This window comes from Entelurus aequoreus, linkage group LG12 (genome assembly GCF_033978785.1).
Source record: "Entelurus aequoreus isolate RoL-2023_Sb linkage group LG12, RoL_Eaeq_v1.1, whole genome shotgun sequence".
NCBI classification, from domain to species: Eukaryota; Metazoa; Chordata; class Actinopteri; order Syngnathiformes; family Syngnathidae; genus Entelurus; species Entelurus aequoreus.
The window spans coordinates 20,074,417-20,096,791 of NC_084742.1; the positions used below are offsets into that span (position 1 = coordinate 20,074,417).

At 38.1% G+C, this 22,375-nt stretch overlaps 1 protein-coding gene across 4 annotated transcripts in view; it reads right to left on the minus strand.

The window, feature by feature from the left end:
• Positions 1-5,141: 5,141 nt before the first annotated feature.
• LOC133661677 (leucine-rich repeat and calponin homology domain-containing protein 4-like) overlaps positions 5,142-22,375 on the minus strand; it is a 49,757-nt gene continuing 32,523 nt past the window's right edge. For 3 of the 4 annotated variants that reach the window (XM_062065069.1, XM_062065070.1, XM_062065068.1), the window contains 6 exons: positions 20,769-20,826; positions 20,536-20,637; positions 20,385-20,461; positions 20,175-20,312; positions 20,008-20,085; positions 14,751-16,336 (listed from right to left, as the gene is read on the minus strand). In XM_062065069.1, coding sequence (XP_061921053.1) covers positions 16,130-16,336; positions 20,008-20,085; positions 20,175-20,312; positions 20,385-20,461; positions 20,536-20,637; positions 20,769-20,826 — 660 coding nt within the window. In that variant the 3' untranslated portion in view covers positions 14,751-16,129. Of the gene's footprint in view, positions 5,311-14,750; positions 16,337-20,007; positions 20,086-20,174; positions 20,313-20,384; positions 20,462-20,535; positions 20,638-20,768; positions 20,827-22,375 lie in introns of those variants that run through there. The other variant, XM_062065071.1, reaches the window with a different exon arrangement.

Consider the following 22,375-nt stretch of genomic DNA (forward strand, 5'->3'; position numbering starts at 1 on the left):
ATATATATATATATATACAACATAACAAAATGTGTGAAAAGTAAAGTAAAGTAATCCTCTCCGGATGCACTATATATATATATATATATAGTGCATCCGGAGAGGATTACTTTACTTTTCACACATTTTGTTATGTTTTATACATATATATATATATATATATATATATATATATATATATATATATATATATATATATATATATATATATATATATATATATATATATATATATATATATATATATATATATATTTATATATATATATATATATATATATTTATATATATATATATATATATTTATATATATATATATATATATATATATATATATATATATATATATATATATATATATATATATATATATATATATATATATATATATATATATATATATATATATATATATATATATATATATATATATATATATATATATATATAACATATGGTGGGGTTCATATATATATCCATCCATCCATCCATTTTCTACCGCTTGTCCCTTTCGGGGTTGCGGGGGGCGCTGGAGCCTATCTCAGCTGCATTCGGGCGGAAGTCGCCACCTCATCACATGGCCAACACAGATAGACAGACAACATTTCACACTCACATTCACACATATATATATATATATATATATATATATATATATATATATATATATATATATATATATATATATATATATATATATATATATATATATATATATATATATATATATATATATATATTTATATATATATATATATATCAATCAATCAATCAATCAATGTTTATTTATATAGCCCTAAATCACAAGTGTCTCAAAGGGCTGCACAAGCCACATATATATATATATATATATATATATATATATATATATATATATATATATATATATATATATATATATATATATATATATATATATATATATATATATATATATATATATATATATATATATATATATATATATATATGTACTGTACATATATGTGTGTGTGTGTGTGTGTATACATATATATATTATATATATATATATATATATATATATATATATATATATATATATATATATATATATACACAGTATATATCTTCTCACTGGCACCCCTTTCCTCTCCCTTATGTCTCTTGCCTGCTTCTTTGTCTTGTCTTAACTTTCTTGTTGCCTCTTTTTGCACTGCTCTCCAAATCTAAACAATGGAACTAATTAACTGGCCTCTCAACGAAATTGACAAGATATTGGGTTTGGTGGAACCTGCCTGTCTTGATGGAGTGGTTGTTGCTGGACACACGACTGACTCTTGGGAGAAGAGGGAGTTTGACCCTCTCAGTCGAGGACGTGAAAATATCCTCTGGTTGCTGGTTAGCGATTAGCGCTCTAGTTGTCAGATAGCGAACTCTGTGGAGAAGTGTTACACATATTTGTGGCTACATAAAGATGGCCCTCATCAAAATGGCATCACTCAGCTTACAGAAAAGCAGAACCTCTTTCAGATCGTCAGTGTGGATGAATCTGACACAGATGATTAATAAGCAGCCCGTGTTGCACCTGCAGGGCAACACGACCATCCTGTATCTTGTCGTGAAGATACTCCTCCACGTCTTTCGGCATTTCATGAATAACATTAGTGTTGTCTCTCACTGTGGTCATTTCTTTATCTGTTGGCTGTCGCTGCATCAATCATAGAGGTCATTACATTCACAATAATACAAATAATTCCTCAGAGTGGCGTTTTTTTAACTCTTTTTTGCGTTACCTCAGCACTTTCACTTTCACTTAGGTGGTCTTTTAGTGCATCGCGGGTTTAAAATAATTACTGAGGTGTGGGGGAGCGGGGTTGAGGTGTGCGGGGTTGGGGGGGGGGGGGTTTGGTGGTAGCGGGGGTGTATATTGTAGCCCGGAAGAGTTAGTGCTGCAAGGGATTATGGGTATTTGTTCTGTTGTGTTTATGTTGTGTTACGGTGCGGATGTTCTCCAGAAATGTGTTTGTCATTCTGGTTTGGTGTGGGTTCACAGTGTGGCGCATATTTGTAACAGTGTTAAAGTTGTTTATATGGCCACCCTCAGTGTGACCTGTATGGCTGTTGATCAAGTATGTCTCGCAGTCACTTTTGTGTGTATGCAGAAGCCGCATACAACATGTGACTGGGCCGGCACGCTGTTTGTATGGTGAAAAAGCGGACGCGTCGACAGAAATAAAGCAATAATGGAGGTAACTCTGCAGAACATGACCTTATATGACAACTGCATTTGACTGCAAACAGCTGCTTTGGCAAATCTGCTGAGATTATCAGGGGTCTTCATCGTTTTCCAGGCCAAGGGCCCTCAAAGTAATGCAGATAAGGAGCGGGGTCCCCCTATGCACATATCCTGGATGAAATAATGATTTTATTTGACATTAAACTGGTCCTAAAGGTACATTGTTACTGTGCCATACTAACTAGTGCGCTAATCACCAGCTGACAACTAACGCACTAATCCTTAGCTGGCAATTGGCACGTTAATAACTAGCTGGCAACTAGAGCGCAAATTTCTAGCAGTCAACTAGTGTGCTAATCGCTAGTTAGATGTGAACTAGTGCGCTAATTGATAGCGAAAAACCTGCGTGCCAATCGCTAACTGGTAACTAATGCGGCAATCGCTAGCTAACAACCAGGGTGGTAATCGCTAGCTGACAACTAGAGTGCTCATCGTTAGCTAGCAACTACAGAGCTTGTCCCAAGTTGACAACTAGTGTGCTAATTGCTAGCTGGCAACGTATGTGCTAATCGCTAGCTGACAACTAGTGCGCTAATCACCAGCTGACAAATAATGCGCTAATTGCTAGCGGACAACCAGCGCACAAATCATTAATTGGCAAATAGCCCATTAATCACTACCTGGCAACAAGTGTGCTAATTGATAGCAGAAAACTAGAGTGCTAATCGCTAGCTGACAACTAATGCGCTAATTGCTAGCTGACAACTAGCGCACAAATCATTAGCGGGCAACTAGTCCGTTAATCGCTGTCTGGCAACTAGAGCGATAATTAATACCGGTAAACTAGCGTACTAGTCAACAACTAGGGTGTTAATCACTAGCTGACAACTAGAGCGCTAATTGTTAGCTAGCAACTAAAGAGCTTGCCCTAAGCTGACAACTTGTACGCTGATCGCGAGCTGGCAGCTTGGGTGCTAATTGATAGCGGAAAACTAGCGCACTACTTGCTAGCTGGCAACTAACGCGCCAATTGCTAGTAAACAACTAGGACAGTGGTTCTCAAACTTTTTCACCAAGTAGCACCTCAGGAAACACTTGTCTCTCCATGTACCACCATAATGACCACTATTAAAATAGAGTAGCGTAGTTGGCCAAAGTATTAATTAAAAACAAGGCACAGGTTTTATTTAACAAGTATATTTGATACATTTGGCCACTGTAACATTACACACAGTTTGAACAGTTTGACTATAGGAAAATAAAACACTGTACTTAAATAATGAATCTAATCTTTGGCGTACCACAAGATGGAGCCTGCCATTTGAGAATCAATGTGTTGCTCGCTAGCTGACTACTAGAGCGCTAATCATTAGCTGGCAACGAGAGAGCTAATCCCAAGCTGACAATTTGCACGCTGATTGCTAGCTGGCAACTAGGATGCTAATCGCTAGCTGACAACTAGAGCGCTAAACGCTAGTTATCTTTAATGCTAACATGACTATAACAACATAGTTGTTGGTGATTCATGTTGTAATAGTATTCTTTGCACACATTCAACTACATGACAGTGTGTGGGGTCAATGTTCAGGTGTATTCAAAAACATTTCCATTTGAGGAGAAATTCCGGTGCTAAATATTTAAAAAAAAAATTACAAAAAAGCAACCCGGAATGTCATAGCGCCCCCTGCACTGCAAAAACTGAAATCTAAGTAAGATTAAATATCTCAAATAAGGGTGATATTGGCTTATTTTCTGTCTGATAAGATAATTCTTCTCACTAAGCAGATTTTATGTTAGAGTGTTTTACTTGTTTTAAGGGTTTTGGTCCTAAATGATCTCAGTAAGATATTACAGCTTGTAGCTGAGAATTGATGACCTATATTGAGTAAAACATGCTTGAAACTAGAATATCAACTGTTGCAAAGCTGTGTCATCAACACTCACAAGTATAAAACTACTTTTTTAAAGTAATAATTTCTTATTTCAAGCATGAAAAAAAAATTACGATGCCGAGCGCATATCATTATGTCAAGATAATGGCACTAGCATTTGCTTCATTTAAGAGCATTTTTCAACATATTGAGCAAAAAGGTCTCATTTTTTTTCTACCAAGAAAAGTGCACTTGTTATTAGTGAGATTATTTTAAGGTATTTTTGGGTTCGTTGAGGTTAGCTAATTTTATTTGTTTTGGAAAGTCTTGACAAGCCAAATTTTCTTGTTCTATTGGCAGATAATTTTGCTTAGTTCAAATAAAATACCCCTAATTGTTTTGTTTTTTTTCTTTTTTTTCTTCTTCTTGTTTTTGAACACTGACTTTTTGCAGTGTGCATACCCATGTTGAACACCTGTGTTCTAGATGGCCTTTTAAGTGGTTTGGCTCCATGCTGTCAGATGCTAATACTTCAAGGCCTCATTGGTAAATGTTGTGTATTTATACTGAGCTTTACCATACCTGGAATGACACCCAAAGCGCTTTACACTATACATCACATTCACCCATTCACACACACTCATTCACACACTGATGGCAGAAGCCACGCACGACACATCAGGAGCCAAAGGGTCTTGCCCAAGGACACAACAGCTGTGACTAAGATGGCGGAAGCTGGAATCGAACCTGGAACCCTCGAGTTGTTGGCACGACTGCTCTACCATCTGCACCGACCACCCATTAAAAAGTCGGGTTTTGAGGCCACAGCCGATTTACACTGTACAACTACTTTAAACTGCATCCAAGTGGGCTTTCTTCACAGATAATGAAATATTGTAGCACACACTCTGATCATTTGACCGCAAAGGACATACTTAATGAACCAATATTAAGCACATTTTTTTGGCACAGCTCTTGAATGCATCACCAGCCGATATAGTTGAGCTTGGGTTCAAAGGTCACCTAGGGCTCCTATGGTCCTTGTGGGACAAAAATAAAACAACCAGCAAGTCTTTTGCAGACAATTTACTTCACGTTGGGAGGTCAAACATTCTGACTGCAGGTTCTGAATGCTTGCAGTCACGTGGATCCGTCAGCCAGTCCCACCAGAACCTGGACCGTGTGGGCCAGTCGACTCAGGCCGTCTTCCTCCGTGATGAGTTGAGGTGAGCATAAGGAATCCTGAGCGAGGACCAAGAATATGGTCAGTCTTTGCTTTTTTTGTTTTTCAAAATTTTTCATATTGCCTTTTTGTAAAAGCTATGTAAAAATACAAACCTCGTTTCCATATGAGTTGGGAAATTGTGTTAGACGTAAATATAAACGGAATACAATGATTTGCAAATCATTTTCAACCCATATTCAGTTGAATATGCTGCAAAGACAACATATTTGATGTTCAAACTGATAAACATTTTTTTTTTGCAAATAATTATTAACTTTAGAATTTGATGCCAGCAACACGTGACAAAAAAGTTGGGAAAGGTGGCAATAAATACTGATAAAGTTGAGGATTACTCATCAAACACTTATTTGGAACATCCCACAGGTGAACAGGCAAATTGGGAACAGGTGGGTGCCATGATTGGGTATAAAAGTAGATTCACAAACAAGGATGGGGCGAGGGTCACCACTTTATCAACAAATGCGTGAGCAAATTGTTGAACAGTTTAAGAAAAACCTTTCTCAACCAGCTATTGCAAGGAATTTAGGGATTTCACCATCTACGGTCCGTAATATCATCAAAGGGTTCAGAGAATCTGGAAAAATCACTGCACGTAAGCAGCTAAGCCTGTGACCTTTGATCCCTCAGGCTGTAATGCATCAACAAGCGACATCAGTGTGTAAAGGATATCACCACATGGGCTCAGGAACACTTCAGAAACCCACTGTCAGTAACTACAGTTGGTTGCTGCATCTGTAAGTGCAAGTTAAAACTCTCCTATGCAAGGCGAAAACTGTTTATCAACAACACCCAGAAACGCCGTCGGCTTCGCTGGGCCTGAGCTCATCTAAGATGGACTGATACAAAGTGGAAAAGTGTTCTGTGGTCTGAGGAGTCCACATTTCAAATTGTTTTTGGAAACTGTGGACGTCGTGTCCTCCGGACCAAAGAGGAAAAGAACCATCCGGATTGTTATAGGCGCAAAGTTGAAAAGCCAGCATGTGTGATGGTATGGGGGTGTATTAGTGCCCAAGACATGGGTAACTTACACATCTGTGAAGGCGCCATTAATGCTGAAAGGTACATACAGGTTTTGGAGCAACATATGTTGCCATCCAAGCAACGTTTCCATGGACGCCCCTGCTTATTTCAGCAAGACAATGCCAAGCCACGTGTTACATCAACGTGGCTTCATAGTAAAAGAGTGCGGGTACTAGACTGGCCTGCCTGTAGTCCAGACCTGTCTCCCATTGAAAATGTGTGGCACATTATGAAGCCTAAAATACCACAATGGAGACCCCAGGACTGTTGAACAACTTAAGCTGAACATCAAGCAAGAATGGGAAATAATTCCACCTGAGAAGCTTAAAAAATGTGTCTCCTCAGTTCCCAAACGTTTACTGAGTGTTGTTAAAAGGAAAGGCCATGTAACACAGTGGTGAACATGCCCTTTCCCAACTACTTTGGCACGTGTTGCAGCCATGAAATTCTAAGTTAATTATTATTTGCAAAAAAAATTAAGTTCATGAGTTTGAACTTCAAATATCTTGTCTTTGTAGTGCATTCAATTGAATATGGGTTGAAAAGGATTTGCAAATCATTGTATTCCGTTTATATTTACATCTAACACAATTTCCCAATTCATATGGAAACGGGGTTTGTACAAGAAATGGCATCAAAGCTCCATAACCGACCAGTGGTTCTCACAACTTTTTCCACCAAGGGCCACAGAAAAAACTTGATTCTCCAAGTACCACCATAGCGACCAACATTAAAATACAGTAGCCTAGTAGGCCCAAGTATTCATTAAAAATAAGTATATTTAATATTTTGGGCCACTAACATTACACATCGTTTGAACAGTAATACTGTGTTTGAATATTTAATTAGGTGATTATTTGGGATAGCACTTGCCAGTATGAGAATCACTGTATGAGACAATGACAAGCATGATGTACTCATTGACAATGAGAGCTCTGTTATCCATTTTCTTGTCCAATGTTTGACAGGAAGTAATGAACAAGTGACTCAAAATGTTGACTAACAACCAACTGTAATTGTGAAAATGCAAAAAAAAACAAAAAACATATTTAACCCTTTTTAAAGAGGGAAGACCACATGACTGAAGGTCCAGAATAAAAACCACTATATTTAAAGTTCTCCAGTCTGGACTACATTATCCCAAAGACCCTGACAATTAATAAAAACACTGTTTGGGATTTTTGAAACCTTTATTCATTTGTGAAAATGCATGGAAGGCACACGTTATCCTTTTTAGGCATGTAGACTACATTAGTCAAAGTCCAGATCAAAAACTTCTCAAATCTGGACTAGATTATCCCACAGACCATGAAAATTCATATAAACTACTGCTTCTCAGTTTATTTTTGTTATGCCCCCCTAGGTAGAAGAAGAAAACGCTCTCCACCGCGACTAAAAGTAGTGTTGTCTATGTGGCGGGCCGTGCGTTTCCCACCTAGGTCTTCAGTGGTGTCAGACTTCAATGATTACCTCTCAAAATTGTCACACTGGTCTTGGTTTTTTTGTGTCTTGTGAATTTCATGTTTTAGTTTGAAAAGTAACTCTTCTCTCATTTCAGGTCACTTGCCTTTCCTTCTGTGTCATCAGTCTGACGTCATCCCTGATCCCTGATTGTTTCCACCTGTTCCCCATCACCCCCATGTGTCTTATAAGCCCACGCCTTCCTTTGTTCTGTGCCAGAATGTTTTGTGCATCTCCAGCCTCATACCCAAGCCTTGTCTCGGCTTGTTATCCAGATCCTGAATTTACGAGTTGGTATTTTGAGTTTTCCTTTTTTCCTCTTAAGCAGAGGGAGTTTTTGTTTAAGTTTTCAAGTCGCAGTGGTGAGTTCAGTTTACTTTTACCGTCTCTTCTTTTCCTCATTTTTGAGTGACCTTTTGTTAATTATTCCTCTAATAAGAATTAGTGTAGAAACTTTATAGCCCATTGTTTTTCCCTCCTTTTTGGAGCGTCTTTGTTGTTTAAATTTCATAGTTATATCTGTGTTGGCCCTGTGATGAGGTGGCGACTTGTCCAGGGTGTACCCCGCCTTCCGCCCGATTGTAGCCTAGATAGGCTCCAGCACCCCCCGCGACCCCGAAGGGAATAAGCAGTAGAAAATGGATGGGATGGATATTCCTCGCTGGTGTAGTTACAGATATTTTTGTTTTCTCCTTTTTGGAGTGATTTTCGGTTTAACATTTTGTGAAACCTTTTTAAAGTTAAAGTACCAATGGTTGTCACACACACACTATTTTCGCCTAGTTGTTACAATTTATAGCCGTTGTTGTATTGCCTTGACTCAAGAGGTGAAAAGTGAACTTTTCAAAATAAAAGCCTGCCGGATTATTCCCCACCTCTGCATCTGAGTCCTATTTCTGACCCAGGCCTGACAAAAATACCATCATTGATGTCACCACCTGACCATTGCTGGAGAAATACTATACAGGAACACATTTACGCACTACTGTGCATTGAATCACATCAACAGTGTACATAACAGGTTATTTTCTGGCGCATTTAAAAATCTATTAAAACGCATCAGCAATTAAAACATATCTTATGTGGTACTGTCAAAATTACAATTGCATAAAACATATTAAACGTGAAAAAATAAAGAAATAAAATATTTGAACTCACAACTAGTAGAACCCATTCGAGCTTCCGGGGTTGGCCGACATTGTCTCACAAGGTGTAGTTTCTCTTTAAATGTCCTTATGTCCTTGTCTTGTCTAATCATAAAAGATGCAGACGAGGCGAGTTGGCTGAGTTTTTAAAGTTTACTCCACAGCGTGCTCGTCAATAACATCCAGCTGCCGGCATGGCTACAACCTAAACGGCGATACTGCACTTGCTCACTACTGTGGCATGCTGGGTAATGGAGTTCTTATGTTGCCTAACTCATAACACAACTTTATATCTGCCACCTAATCGTTTTTTCCTCCTTTCATCGATCAATCAATCAAAGTTTACTTATATAGCCTAAATAACGAGTGTCTCAAAGGGCTGCACAAGCCACAATGGCATCTTGTGGCTTGTGGGTCAACACTTCCTGCTTCCTGCTAAGCAACTTGTGATTGGATACTCACTTTAGAATGACAAGTGAGTGTCCAATCAGTCTCGTTAACATCAGGCTACTTAGGCTACTGTCAACAACTTGTGATCTGATTGGCTATCGCAACTGTCTATCAACTGTATGTCCCTGTTCACTTACAGTGCACTGACGCCCGCATTGTTGATTCTGAAGGCCTCGGGCAGATTTGGTACAGCATAGCAACATAAACTAGCTGAATTCTGATTGGATACGAACAAAAACTAAAAACAGCACTGGAAGGAGCATAATATGACATGAAGATAATATGAATTATTTTAGATATTTAAAAATATCTTTAATTATGATCATGATTTCTGGTTATGTTAGGCCAGCAGAGAATGCCTTGCTGGCCCTGACGGTACCACTGATTCTTCATAACGTTGGATCCTTATTAACATTAAAGAAAAAAAAATTGATCAATTTACAACAAATAACTTTATTTTTAGTCTGTAACAGCAAAGATTTAAAATAAATCAATTTGCCTGAAATAAAAAAAATAAATCCTTATTTTAAACATTTTTTGAGACTGATTTGAAACATTTGATACTGAAAAATAAAATTCCGGTAAACCTAAAAATAAATTTATCAACAATATTACCTCAGGAGCAATGTTTGTAATAACAGTGTTGGTAACACCGTTACTTTTTCTAGTTACGAGTAATCTATTTACTTTTAGGTCCGTTACAACGCTGTTAGTGATAGCTCGGTGTAACGTGGCACGCTACTTTAGAAGTGGTTTTATTTATGTCAACAAGACAGCGTCATAAGTTCAGCAAGTTCAATGCAGGAAATATCGTTTTACTGGTGAACGCAACAAGCAGCACTAAAAGAGGCACTCTCTACCGCGACTAAAAATAGTATTGTTAGAAGTAGACCTCTTCATAACGTTAGATCTTTATTAAGACACAGCAGACAACATACGCACACGTACATGATGGGAATATTGAACAATAAATCAATGATTGACGTGACAAATTTGCCATCCAAACAATACACAGTTTGTTGACAAGAAGATATGACAGCCATCGAATAACATTCAATCCATTTATTAGGCAGAGGTAACGCAATCCGGTGAAAAGATTCAAAAGAGCTGATGTCAACGTCAACAAAGGACGCTGCTAACGGCTAAAGCTAACAAACACAGCTCCGTTGAAACCCTCGATGACACACATCACAAACGTCTCTCAAATGCATATGCCAGGTATTTAAATTATTTATTTTTTTAAGTAATGTATACATTACTTTCCTTAGCAATGAATTACATTTATTAAAGAGTAATTCCGTTAGTAATTCAACTACTTTTTGGTTAAAGTAACAAATTACAATAAATTACTTTTGAAAAGTAATTTTCAGAACACTGCTCAGGAGCACAATGTATAAAACACTTTAACATACAATTTAAATCAAAATGAAGAAGTCCAAAATGGTTACAATGAGCACGTTTTGTAGTGCAACTTTTCGAAGTGCAGTTTGATGCTGATAAAGGATGTTCACACCCCCCACCACTTCCTTCCAGGGGGCCACACGACTATTTGAGAAGCACTGATAAACTGTTTTTTAGTGGTGCGTATATTAAAAAAAGGGTTAAATGTGACTTTATTGCAGTTTTACAAATAGAATAAAGGTTTCAAATTTCACAAACTGTGTTTTTATTAATCTTTTGGGTCTGTGGGATAATCTAATCCAGATTTCAGGTAAAAAAGCTCTTTTTTTCTGGACCAGGACTAATGTGGTCTACATGTCTAAAAAAGGTTAAAAGTTCCTTTATTGCATTAAAAAAAAAATAAAAAAAATCTAAAAGTAGAATATAGTCCAGATTAGAGAATTTTAACTCGAGAAATGTTTCATATGGACCTGGACTAATGTGGTTTTAATGCCAAAAAGAGGGTTAACTGTGCCTTTATTGCATTTTCACAAAAATAAAGGTTTTACACTTTTTTTACCTTCAGGGTCTGGGCGATAACCTCGTCCAGAGTTGAGAGGTTTAGATATATTGTGGATTTTAAACTCAACCTGAACTAATGACACTAACTCTACGTAATAAAATGTGTATTTTTCATTATATTTTCACAAATATTTTACAAACCATGAACTTTATGATTTTTACGCAAGGATCATTTTTTGTCATTTAGCATTAGTGACATTTTTTTAAAATGACATTTCATGTCAACAGTCAAATGTATCAGTCTGGTATCTACAAACAATTTCAGTTAATTTTCAGTTTTGTTATTAATGTACAAAAGTTGTGTGTAATAGGCAGAAGCATTTAAGTACCTTGCATAATTACAACTCAAGTGCAAAGAAGCACGTTGGCCTATAGTGTATAATAATGAAGTTATAAATTATAAAACATTTATGGGGTTTTTCGCTGCACTTTGTAGACGGTCCCTGCGCACCGTGTCAGAGTTCCTGTTAGAGACAAACTGCGTTGGAAAACATCTCGTAGCACGTGATCTACCTCACAAAGGTGGATTGTTTTGAGTTTCAAAATAATTTTCGTTATGGATCCAATAACTTGGAATGTGCAAATCTCGTTCCCAACTTTGACACCCTAAATATAAGTGGGTGCTAGCGCCGGCTAGCGGTGAGTGTCGGTGTCGTGACAAATTCTGTATCCCTGAACTATTTTGTATCCCCTGCCGCGGGAGCGCGCATGGGGGCGGAGCTCTGTTCCTTGCTCAGACAGCGGCAGCACTTCCGTGTTATTAGCGATGTCAATTATAGAAAATGTGGACTCTCACGATCATGCTTTGATCGTCAAAAATGTTGTTGGTGTAACATGTGACATTCCGACCCGAATAAATGCTTTTGATCATCGGTACATTACATGTTGTATTTGTATTCACATCCTGCACACGCTTCTATTGTATGGGTGAGGGCGGACCTACGTCACTTCCGCCTACCAATCCCCTAGCAACCGGGAATTCGTTGAAAACAAACCAGCTCACAGCGAACACAGCATTGACAGAAAAAGCATTTAACGAGCGTTGTGGCTTGGAAGTCGGCGTTAAATCCTTCATTTACGCATTTTTACTTATTCGCATATCGTGTGAAAAAACGAAAATGTATTTTTTGCGTCAGACTCGTTTCAGTGAACTTTAAAGCTTCTCAGGCTTAGCTTAGCTTGCTAGTTAGCTTAGCCTGCGCGCTACTAAGAAAGAGACGCGGAAGATCAAGTGTTAGTGTATAAAATATTGACAGATTTGAGGGCTACATGTATTGTTTAAGTACAACTGTTTTTCGCCAGGTGTTCTTTGGCCGCCCTGGCTTACGTTTTCCCGGTGGTGTCCATCTTAACGCTGCCTTTGGTATCCTCTCGTTGTCCGGTTTTCGAAAATAGCTAGCTAGGCTATAGACTATATAGTATACACCGCATGTTATTTTTGTACAACAACTTCAGCTGTCGAACGTTATAAGGTAAAAATTCAACAAGTACAACATTAGCACGGACGGTATAGCCAAGTTGTGGTTAAGAAGGTGGATTTTTGTTCCTTATATTTACCAGAAACTAAGTGATCCGAACACACGACCCGGGACTTTGGGGGACTCCAGTGAGAACCGTCCTCGTTTTCCCAGTGTAAAGCTGCGAGCCATTTGTCTCGTCTCTGTGGGCTTTTATCACGCTTTGGCAGAACAAAATACAACCTTTGTTTTCCCTGTTTCCAGTTGTGGTTAGCACAACCAAAAACAACAGTTTTTCGGCATTTTGGAGGCAGAATGACGGGTTTATTAACCAGCGTAGGTCTACAGGTTAAAGAGTAATGGCAACTGTTTGTTTTCAACGCCAGTCTCGTTGCTATGGCTCAAAGAACCCGTATGTAGCTCAGTTGCCCGGATGTCGGCCCTCACCCATACGGTGTCATGCTGCAGAGAACGGTTGGTCAGCCTATTTATTTTCTGCAAATTACATTAATAACATGTCATTTGGTTTATATTGTTTATTTCATCTTCTGATAGATTATAAAATAACACCAATATAGTAAGAACAAACACTACAGAGTAGACTATTCAATGTTAAAAAACCAAAACAAAAAAACCCCATCTCATTTATGCCAGAAAATATGTCCCACGTACGTCCCCAGTATGTACTAACATGTGGATTATGTGTACAGACAAAACTTGTGAATTTGGACTCATTTTATTCATTACAACAATAGTAGGGGATACATCATATTTCTGTGCTGCCATAAAATGTGACACCCCTCCAGATCTGGGCAAATTAAGGTCCAGAGGCCACATGCGGCCCGTTAAATCTTTCAATCCGGCCCGCAGGACATTCCCAAATATTTTTTTTAGATCTTTAAGATGGAAACTGAAGCTGCCATTATGATGTGCAGTGATTTTTTCAAATTACCGTAAATCTTGAACTATACAAAGTATTTCAATGGTTGAGATCTGCGCTTTTGCATGATATACTAGTTAATATGGTAATCGAATTAGTTACTTTGGTAATCTAATTAGTTACTATGGTAATCTGTCACAGCAGCTCAGATGAGGAAGCAGTGTGGGTGGGGAGCGTTTCCAGAGTGTTTCCAGAGCGGCCAGCCTGAAATGCGGGTGTCAGGGACAAACGCGGAAGGAGATTTTTACACCAAAGTTGTAAAGGTTATATACCAGATAGGTGGGTTTTCTGGTCTTTTCGCGTTCATATTTCGCTGTTTGCATTTTGTTGCGTTTCACTTTATTGTAAAATATGTCAATTGACGTTCATTTGTTGACAATATTCAGGGTTTTATCGTTCATAGTTGATATTGTAAACCCCACATTATTTATTTCCATGTACATTCTGGCTCATTCAGTAAAAAAAATTTAAATTCCATTCTGTTTTTTAAGGCGGTCTGTAATAACTTTTTAAGCATTCAATCAGACATTATTGTGAGGTTTAGCATTAGTGTTCCTAAAAATAGATATACCAGCCGCAGACACATTTTTTTCTCTAAATGTGGCCCCCGTGTCTAAATAATTGCCCAGGCCTGTACTAACATGTTTTATTATATAGATACTTTGCGTCATCAACAAAACTTGTGAATTTGAACTGATGTTATTAATCACATAAATAGTATTTATAATCATTGACATCGCTAATAACACGGAAGTGCTACCGCTGTCTGAACAAGGCACAGTGCTCCGCCCCAATGCGCGCTCCCGCGGCAGGAGATACAAACTTCGCACGACCCCGGCAATGCAAAGTAGCGTCAGATGCGTCTCGATGCCCGCGCGCGCCTTTTTGAATGAGTAAGTCACGTGTGAGGAGACAGCCAATCAACGGTTCCTTCATCACGCACACATTTTGTTGCTCCAATATAATGTTCCCGTGAGGAAAGCAGACAGATGCGCAAACGGCAAAGTCAAAGTTGCTTTTAATAAAACTCTTTACAGCAGGAAGAGGAGAGGCAAACACATCAAATTGACGTCAACTTGAAAAACCCAGAGCGTCATGTACAAAATGTCACTAAAGTGTATATCGGCTCTGTGAACACTGCAAAAACCAGCGTTAGGTTTGGTTTTGTAAAGATAAAATATACATCTGTATGTATTCAAACTATTTAAATGCAAATTGCATGCCGGTAGAAAAACAGCAGCTGAAAAACATTTAAGCTACTGTGACAAATGCAGGAAATCAACGTTTACTTCGTGTCAAGGCCCTAGAATTCTCCTAAGGAACACAAATATTTTCATAAAGTTCATTTTTAACTGTTTATGTGCAATAAGGCAGACACGAGTGTCAAGTAGAAACAGTCAATAAGCTTCCGGGAAATCATATTTTCTTACTCAGGGGAAAAAACCCCAATGGTATTTTAAGCTTGAATAATTTCCCTGTCACTTGTAAGCTTCAACCTTTTATCTATCATAGTAGCCTCTTACCTGTGTGGAAAAAACACTCAAAATAAATTAAAAAAAATAGATAATTTAATCACCTGTTTACATTTTTACAACGTCACCTGGCAACCATAAAAAAACATATGTATGTATATATATATGTACACGTGCGTGGTTTGTACCTTTTTAGTTTGGCCCCCCAAAAATAAACTTTCAAACCATGTTGGGCCTTTGATGTAGCAACACTGCCCCTTGCTGCTCGCATGAAGCAGAACAGGGTCAAAGTGGTGCGTGTCAGTTGAGTTCTAGAACAGTGGTGTCCTAAGTGCGAGGCGGGGGGCCATTTGCGCCCCATTGCACAAAAAAAATGTAAAAGCAAAACTTAGGGGAAAAGGCACAATGTAAATAGAAAAAGCTGAAATTTTGACCTTTTGTGCGCCTTTTTACAAAACTGAATATAAATAAACGTAACAAAATGGTCCCCTGCATCCGTTGATTTTGGAGTTTGGACACACCTCATCTAGAAGGTTCAAAGTGATAACATAGAGACATTCACAGTTGCTTCATGTCAGCATACAGACATGCACATGGTGTGCTTGTTTTCTCGCAAAAAAAATGAAAATGTTTTGAATAACATTGCCTGTCTGAAATATTTTTTTGCAATTAAGAAAAACAAACTATAAATGGAAAATGGTAGTATATGTTGGACCTGTACTAGTGACCTTTAATGTGTCATTAACATGTGTGAAGTGGTCAGATGTTTCAAAGAACTTGTGGTGTGGAGGCTTGGCTAGACTATTTACGTGCTAACCTGAAATGTTCCAGTGTAGCGTTTCCTTGCTTTGCATTTCCTGCTGCACACTCACACTGCTGTCCTGATTGCTATTATTATGGGATGTAGCCTAAGTGAGCACGTAGCAGTAGAGGACGTAGAGCAGCACCATGGCCACACAGTAGAAGAGCAGGAAATCTGTGGACAGCAACGAGGAGGACGAAGGCAGGGAGTGCTTGTCCAGGCCCCCCTCCTCCAGGGCCAGCAAGGCCTTGACACATTGCAGCACATTGGGCAGCTTAGATAGAAGCACATCAGAGCACACACACATGTCCATCTGGGGACACACACATTAAACATTTGAGAGGTTTTGTTAGGACAAAAGCAGAGTCAAGTTTGGACTGGTGACTGGTGTGATTGAAGACATCAGTCCAAACAGTGGCAACACGTAGCACTTTATGTCCAGTTAGAAAGCAGACTAGGGCTGCAACAATTAATTCCATAAGAAAACATAGACTTGTATTTGGAAGTTTGAGTTGAGTTTAACTCATTAAAATGTATGAAATCCAGACATCATGGGGTGCCTGGAACTTCTAATATGCGGGCATTGTTTCTGCAAGACTGCTCCAGTAGGGCGCACATTAAGAGCGGTGGTGTGTGGGTGTGGGCGGCAAACAGGCAAAAAAATAAATAAAAGAGATGGCTCAAAGAAAAACGACAGACAAAAGACAGACATCGTGGTTATGTTTGCACTGACGCACAGAGCTGGCACTACATCGATGAAGCAGAACATTACCAGGAAAATCTGGATATTTACAGAGCACACCAGTAGAAACAAGGTAAGAGTCTAATTTGGCAGATACAGTGGCTTACAAAAGTATTCATACACTTTGAACTTTTACATATTTTGTCACATTACAACCACAAACATAAGTATATTTTATTAGAATTGTATGTGAAAGACCAACAAAGTGGTATATAGTTTTAAAGTTGAAAGAAAATTATACATGACTCAAAACATATTTTTACAAATAAAAAACCAAATTGCAGTGTGCGAAAAGTATTCAGCCCCTTTTCTCTGAGTGCAACCAATTGCCTACAGAAGTTGCATGATGTGTGCTCATACTGTTAACCTGTGTGTAACCTAATCTCAGTACAAATACAGCTGCTCTGTGATGATCTGAAAAGGGTGGTTAACAGCATATTGGGGAGCAAACAGCATCATGAAGTCCAAGGAACACACCAGACACGTCAGTGATAAAGTGTAGAGAAGTTTAAAGCAGGCTTAGGCTATAAAAAGATTTCCCAAGCTTTGAACTTTTCACAGAGCACTGTTCATCATCATCCAGTAATGGAAAGAGTATGACAACCGTAAACCTACCAAGAAAGGCTGTCCACCTAAACTTACAGCAGAACAAGGAGAGCACTGATCAGAGATGCAGCCAAGAGGCCCATGGTGACTCTGGACCAACCGCAGAGATCCACAGCTTAATTGGGGGAATCTGTCTACTGGACCACAATTACTTGTGCACTGCACATGTGTGGTGTTTATGGAAGAGTGGCAAAAGGAAATCCATTGTTAAAAGAAAACCATAAGAAGTCCTTTTTGCAGTTCGCCAGAAGCCATGTTTGGGACACAACAAACACGTAGAAGAAGGGGTTTTGGTCAGACGAGACCAAAATTGAACTTTCTGACCAAAATGCAAAACGTACTGTCAAATATGGTGGTGGCAGCATCATGCCTCTTCAGCAAGGGCAGGGAAGATGAATAGAGCCAAATACAGGACAATTTTGGAAGAAAACCGGTTGGGGTGCAGGTTCAGCTTCCAACAGGACAACGACCATATATATAAAGCCAGTGCTACAATGGAATTGTTTAAAACAAATCATGTGTTCGAATGGCTAAGTCAAAGTCCAGACCTAATCCCAATCGAGAATCTGTGGCAAGATCTGAAAACTGCTGTTCATCGAACTAAGCTTGAGCTGTTTGGCAAAGAAAACGAAGCAAACATTTCAGTCACTAGATGTGTAAAGCTGGTAGAGACATACCCTAAAAGACTTGCAGCTACAATTGCAGCAAAAGGTGGTTTCACAAAGTTATTACTGAGTGGGGCTGAATACTTTTTCACAATGCCCGCTTCACTTTATTTGGTTAAAAAAAAAAAAGTGAAGAAATCAAGTATACAATTTTTTTTTTCAACTTCATAATTGTATACCACTTTATGTTGGCGTTTCAAATACAATTCCAATAAAACATTTGTTTATGGTTGTAATGTGACAAAATATGGAAAAGTTCAAGGGGTATAAATACTTTTGCGAGCCACTTTAATTAGGGATGCAACGATTAACCACTTTTACTATTAACCGTGATTAAAAGAGTCAGTTATTTAAGCACAAAAGCTTCACGACAGCGTGTGTTTCAACTGTCCTCGATTGCTATAAACTGACATTAAGTTGGTAGGTTATTTTCATCACAACCTGAATGCAATGAAAACAAAGTTACAACAGCGGTGCACAAGTTTGTACGCACCTATCGAGAGACAAGCTTGTATGCCACTTTAGCTTAAAAATGGCAGCAGAGCAAAGTAGCAAAATTTTCCCACCCCCAAAAAAGCTGACGTTGGCAGCGTGGGAACATTTGGGTACTTAAAAATGTACCAGAAAGTCAGTGAAGATGACCATTTGCAAAACCTGCCAAAAGAAAGTTCATGATAAATGGTCTAAGATCTTCAATAGGGTGCAGCTTTACACGCCAAAGTAAAGGTAAGACAACAGAGTTAAATTATGTTAGCGGCAAGTTGCTTAGCGTTTAGTCAGTTCAGTGTAAACGGCAACAGGTATTCCTGTCAAGGCCTTCATTCAGTGACCATTTCATGTTAAAGATTGCTTTGTTTTGTTGGTGTTGAATAAAAGGTAGGCATTGGAAGTTAATATAGCAAGTGTAAAACACTAGCATAACATCAGAAGCTTGTAGAATAACAGCACTATACCATGGGATCTAATTATGTCCATACAGCATAAGATTATAAAAATGCATAAACATGCATGAATGAAAATTGACAGTAACAGTATATTACCCACTTAAGTACCATTTTTCAATGGGGATCAATAAAGTTAAGCTTAGTCTTATATTAATGACAGAATTATTATGTTCACTTATTCTTAATACTATTAGTTTATAGATATTTTGTACTGTCATAATATCTGATGACTGTTATTTCTATACTATTAGTTTATAGATATTTTGTACCTTTATAATATCTGATGACTGTTATTTCTATGAAAATGTATGTGGTTTTATACATTTTTGGTTGTGAAATTAACGCATAGTAATCACGAAACCATGATTATTACTCAGACCATAATCATACAATGTAAATCTATAATCGTTGCATCCCTGCAGATAACGCCATCGTACATGTTTGACTCGTGTAACGAATGTTGTATTCAAACACATGTGAGGACATTTTAGCATCTGTAGTTTGTCCCAAAATCAAATACCACACCTCCAAATAATACCTTATCAAATGTGTTATGTGATGAATTGTTAAATTCATTGTCACTCAATTTAGAATATATATATATACGCAGTATAATTAAAGTTACAGAATGTGTTTTCTTATTATTCAACAAATAGCACAAGTGTCAAAACATTTTTTAACATTTTATAACTATCACTTTATCAGAAAACCTTCTTTAGTAGTTTGACTTTTTATTAGCTAGTTTTAGGCTACAGTACTTTTTACCTTACCTTAAATATAATGGTGATGCTCTCAAGTTAAGAATGCAATCTAAAAGTTATGTGCAATTACACGAAAAAACGAGAAAAGATAGCAAAAAATCCTTGTGTATTTCAACTATTTTCCCTAAAATTTGGTGCTATAACACATTGAGCTTATGAAGTGTTTTATTTGATTAATTAAACAAATCAATTAATAGATTACTCGATTACTAATGAAAAAACTGCAGCCCTAAAGCAGAATGTCATGTATGTGTATACATTGTTACCTCGGGGACGCCCAGCTTGCGACACGCGGCGAGAAAGTGTTCCACGTTGAGTCGACTCTTGGCTGAGCTCAGTTTTGGCTGAAAGGCGAGACAACATCATACGTTAGACAAAAAATTGACTGCGGTACGTAGTGGTCTGCTAAAGTGGGTGTTGTGGACAGACGCACCACTGCAGGGGACGGAATGTGAATGATGGACACAGAGCGAGCTCGAATGCTGTTGACCAGCTGGCAAAGGACAGTGCCGTTGGACAGAACCTCCCCCAGGTCCTCCGGCAGGGTGATCTTCAGCCGTGTCTCCAGCGTCTGAGGGGGCGGACAACAGCATCAGTAAGTACACAGGAAGACGAAAAAAAGCTTCGGAATAAGTCGTCTTACTTTGCGGAGCTGCGCGACGTCCGCGCTTTCTTCTTTAGGCGAACGAATTGTGATGCGAGACTCAAAGGAAGACAAACCTGAGGACATCAAAGGAAGACTTAGAGACACCAAGTCAATTTAGTCAACATCAGCGCTGCTTTGTAACACTGACCCGCAGGCCTGACATTGCTGCGAGAGGACGTGCGGAACAGGAAGCTGTTGGGTTTCTGGCTCTCTGCAGGCGGAGGAGACGTCTTTGGGGAGGACAGTCCCTCTGGAAAATATCCATTTTACCTTTTTTCCTTCATATTTTGCTAGTGTATGACTATAAGCAGACCAAAGCACATGGATAACAGGAAGCATATACTTTTATATGAGCTACAAATGTGTGTGTGTTTGAGGTACCTGTCCTGCTCCTCGAGCGCTGAAGAAGTGTTGATGAACACACAAGGTGTTCAGTGCTCTGTGGAAAAAGAAACGTTTGACACATTGGAAGTTTGCACTAGTGAAAAATATTTACAAATAACGTGGACAGAATTATTATTACTACATACTGCCAGTGTTATTTATGTTGACTAACATTTTTTGTCTTAGTATTGTCGTCAACCTATTTGCCCCTGACTAAAATAGGGCTATAACGAGTCAAAACAAATCCACGTTGACGAAAACAAGGACGAAATTGATTGACAATTTAGTAGAATAAAAATTTGAAGAAAATTATTGACAAAGACAAAATCCAATCATATTTAATTTCGTCTTTAGGTATGTAGAAGAAGTTAGGAATCAATCCAATCAAAGTACGATGGAGAAGAGGGGCGGGGTAAATCACGGCGGCGATCCAATCAGAACTACAACTACAAAGACACGGTGTTTGCCTTTTTCACCGGGAAAAAAAAGACTATTGTAGGGATGTAACGATAAACGGTAAAAACGATGACGACGACAACACTCCCGACGGTTAGTATTACCCTTTTAAATTAAAATGATCTAAAAAACAATAATTGCACTTCTATAAACTCACGGGCCACAGCGGACTTACTGGTGCCAGCTTGCTAGCTTAAATGCTAACATGAAAACAAGAGACATATGTCTTTGCCCATTAAAAACAACATACCCCAATCCAAACTTCTATAAGCACATTACTGTCTGAGCAACTAAGCCATTCAGTTGTGCACATTAAACCTACAAGCTGTGCTCTCACAGCACGGAATTATGATGATCGATCTTTCCTCAGAGGAAACGAGGCAGGTGTTTTTATGGTGTGTTCAAGTACCCCTGAACAGAGTAGGACAGACAATACCCGCCAGAAGTGATACATAATTAGAATAGATTTTATTTGTTACGCATTTTTCATTTGAATAAATCTTCAAGTGCTACTGTACAAAAAAATATTTACAGTACAACAATAAAAGATTAGCTATTAAAAAAGATAAAACATTTCAGTGAAACAAACACAAGAAATGCAAAATAGTGTTTTTCTAACAGTGTGCCTATTTATTTTAGTTATGTTTAAAAAGCTTTTTGAGCACATTCCACAATAATAATGATAACCATGACAATTAAGGTCATAATAACCAAAAAGCTTTTTGAGCACATTCCACAATAATAATAACCATGACAATTAAGGTCATAATAACCGTGATATGTAATTTTCATATTGTTACATCCCTATTCTGTATTGTTATACACATTTCAATATGTCTTCCACCCCTGGAAGATAGAAGACATATGGACACAGTTTACATTTGCATGGTAGACTTCATTTTCTCTGGTAAAAATACAACCAACTTGAAATGTCTTCAGCAGGCTAATCATCAGGACATCTACACAACAGTAAGTAGGCCTTAACTAATATTTCCCAATGACTCATGCTGCTGAATTACTGTTACTATTAAAGGGGAACTGCACTTTTTGGGGAATTTTGCCCATCGTTCACAATCATCATGAAAGACACAATGATGGATGGATTTTTTAAAAATTCATTCCAAATATTAAATAAACAGATAAAAGTC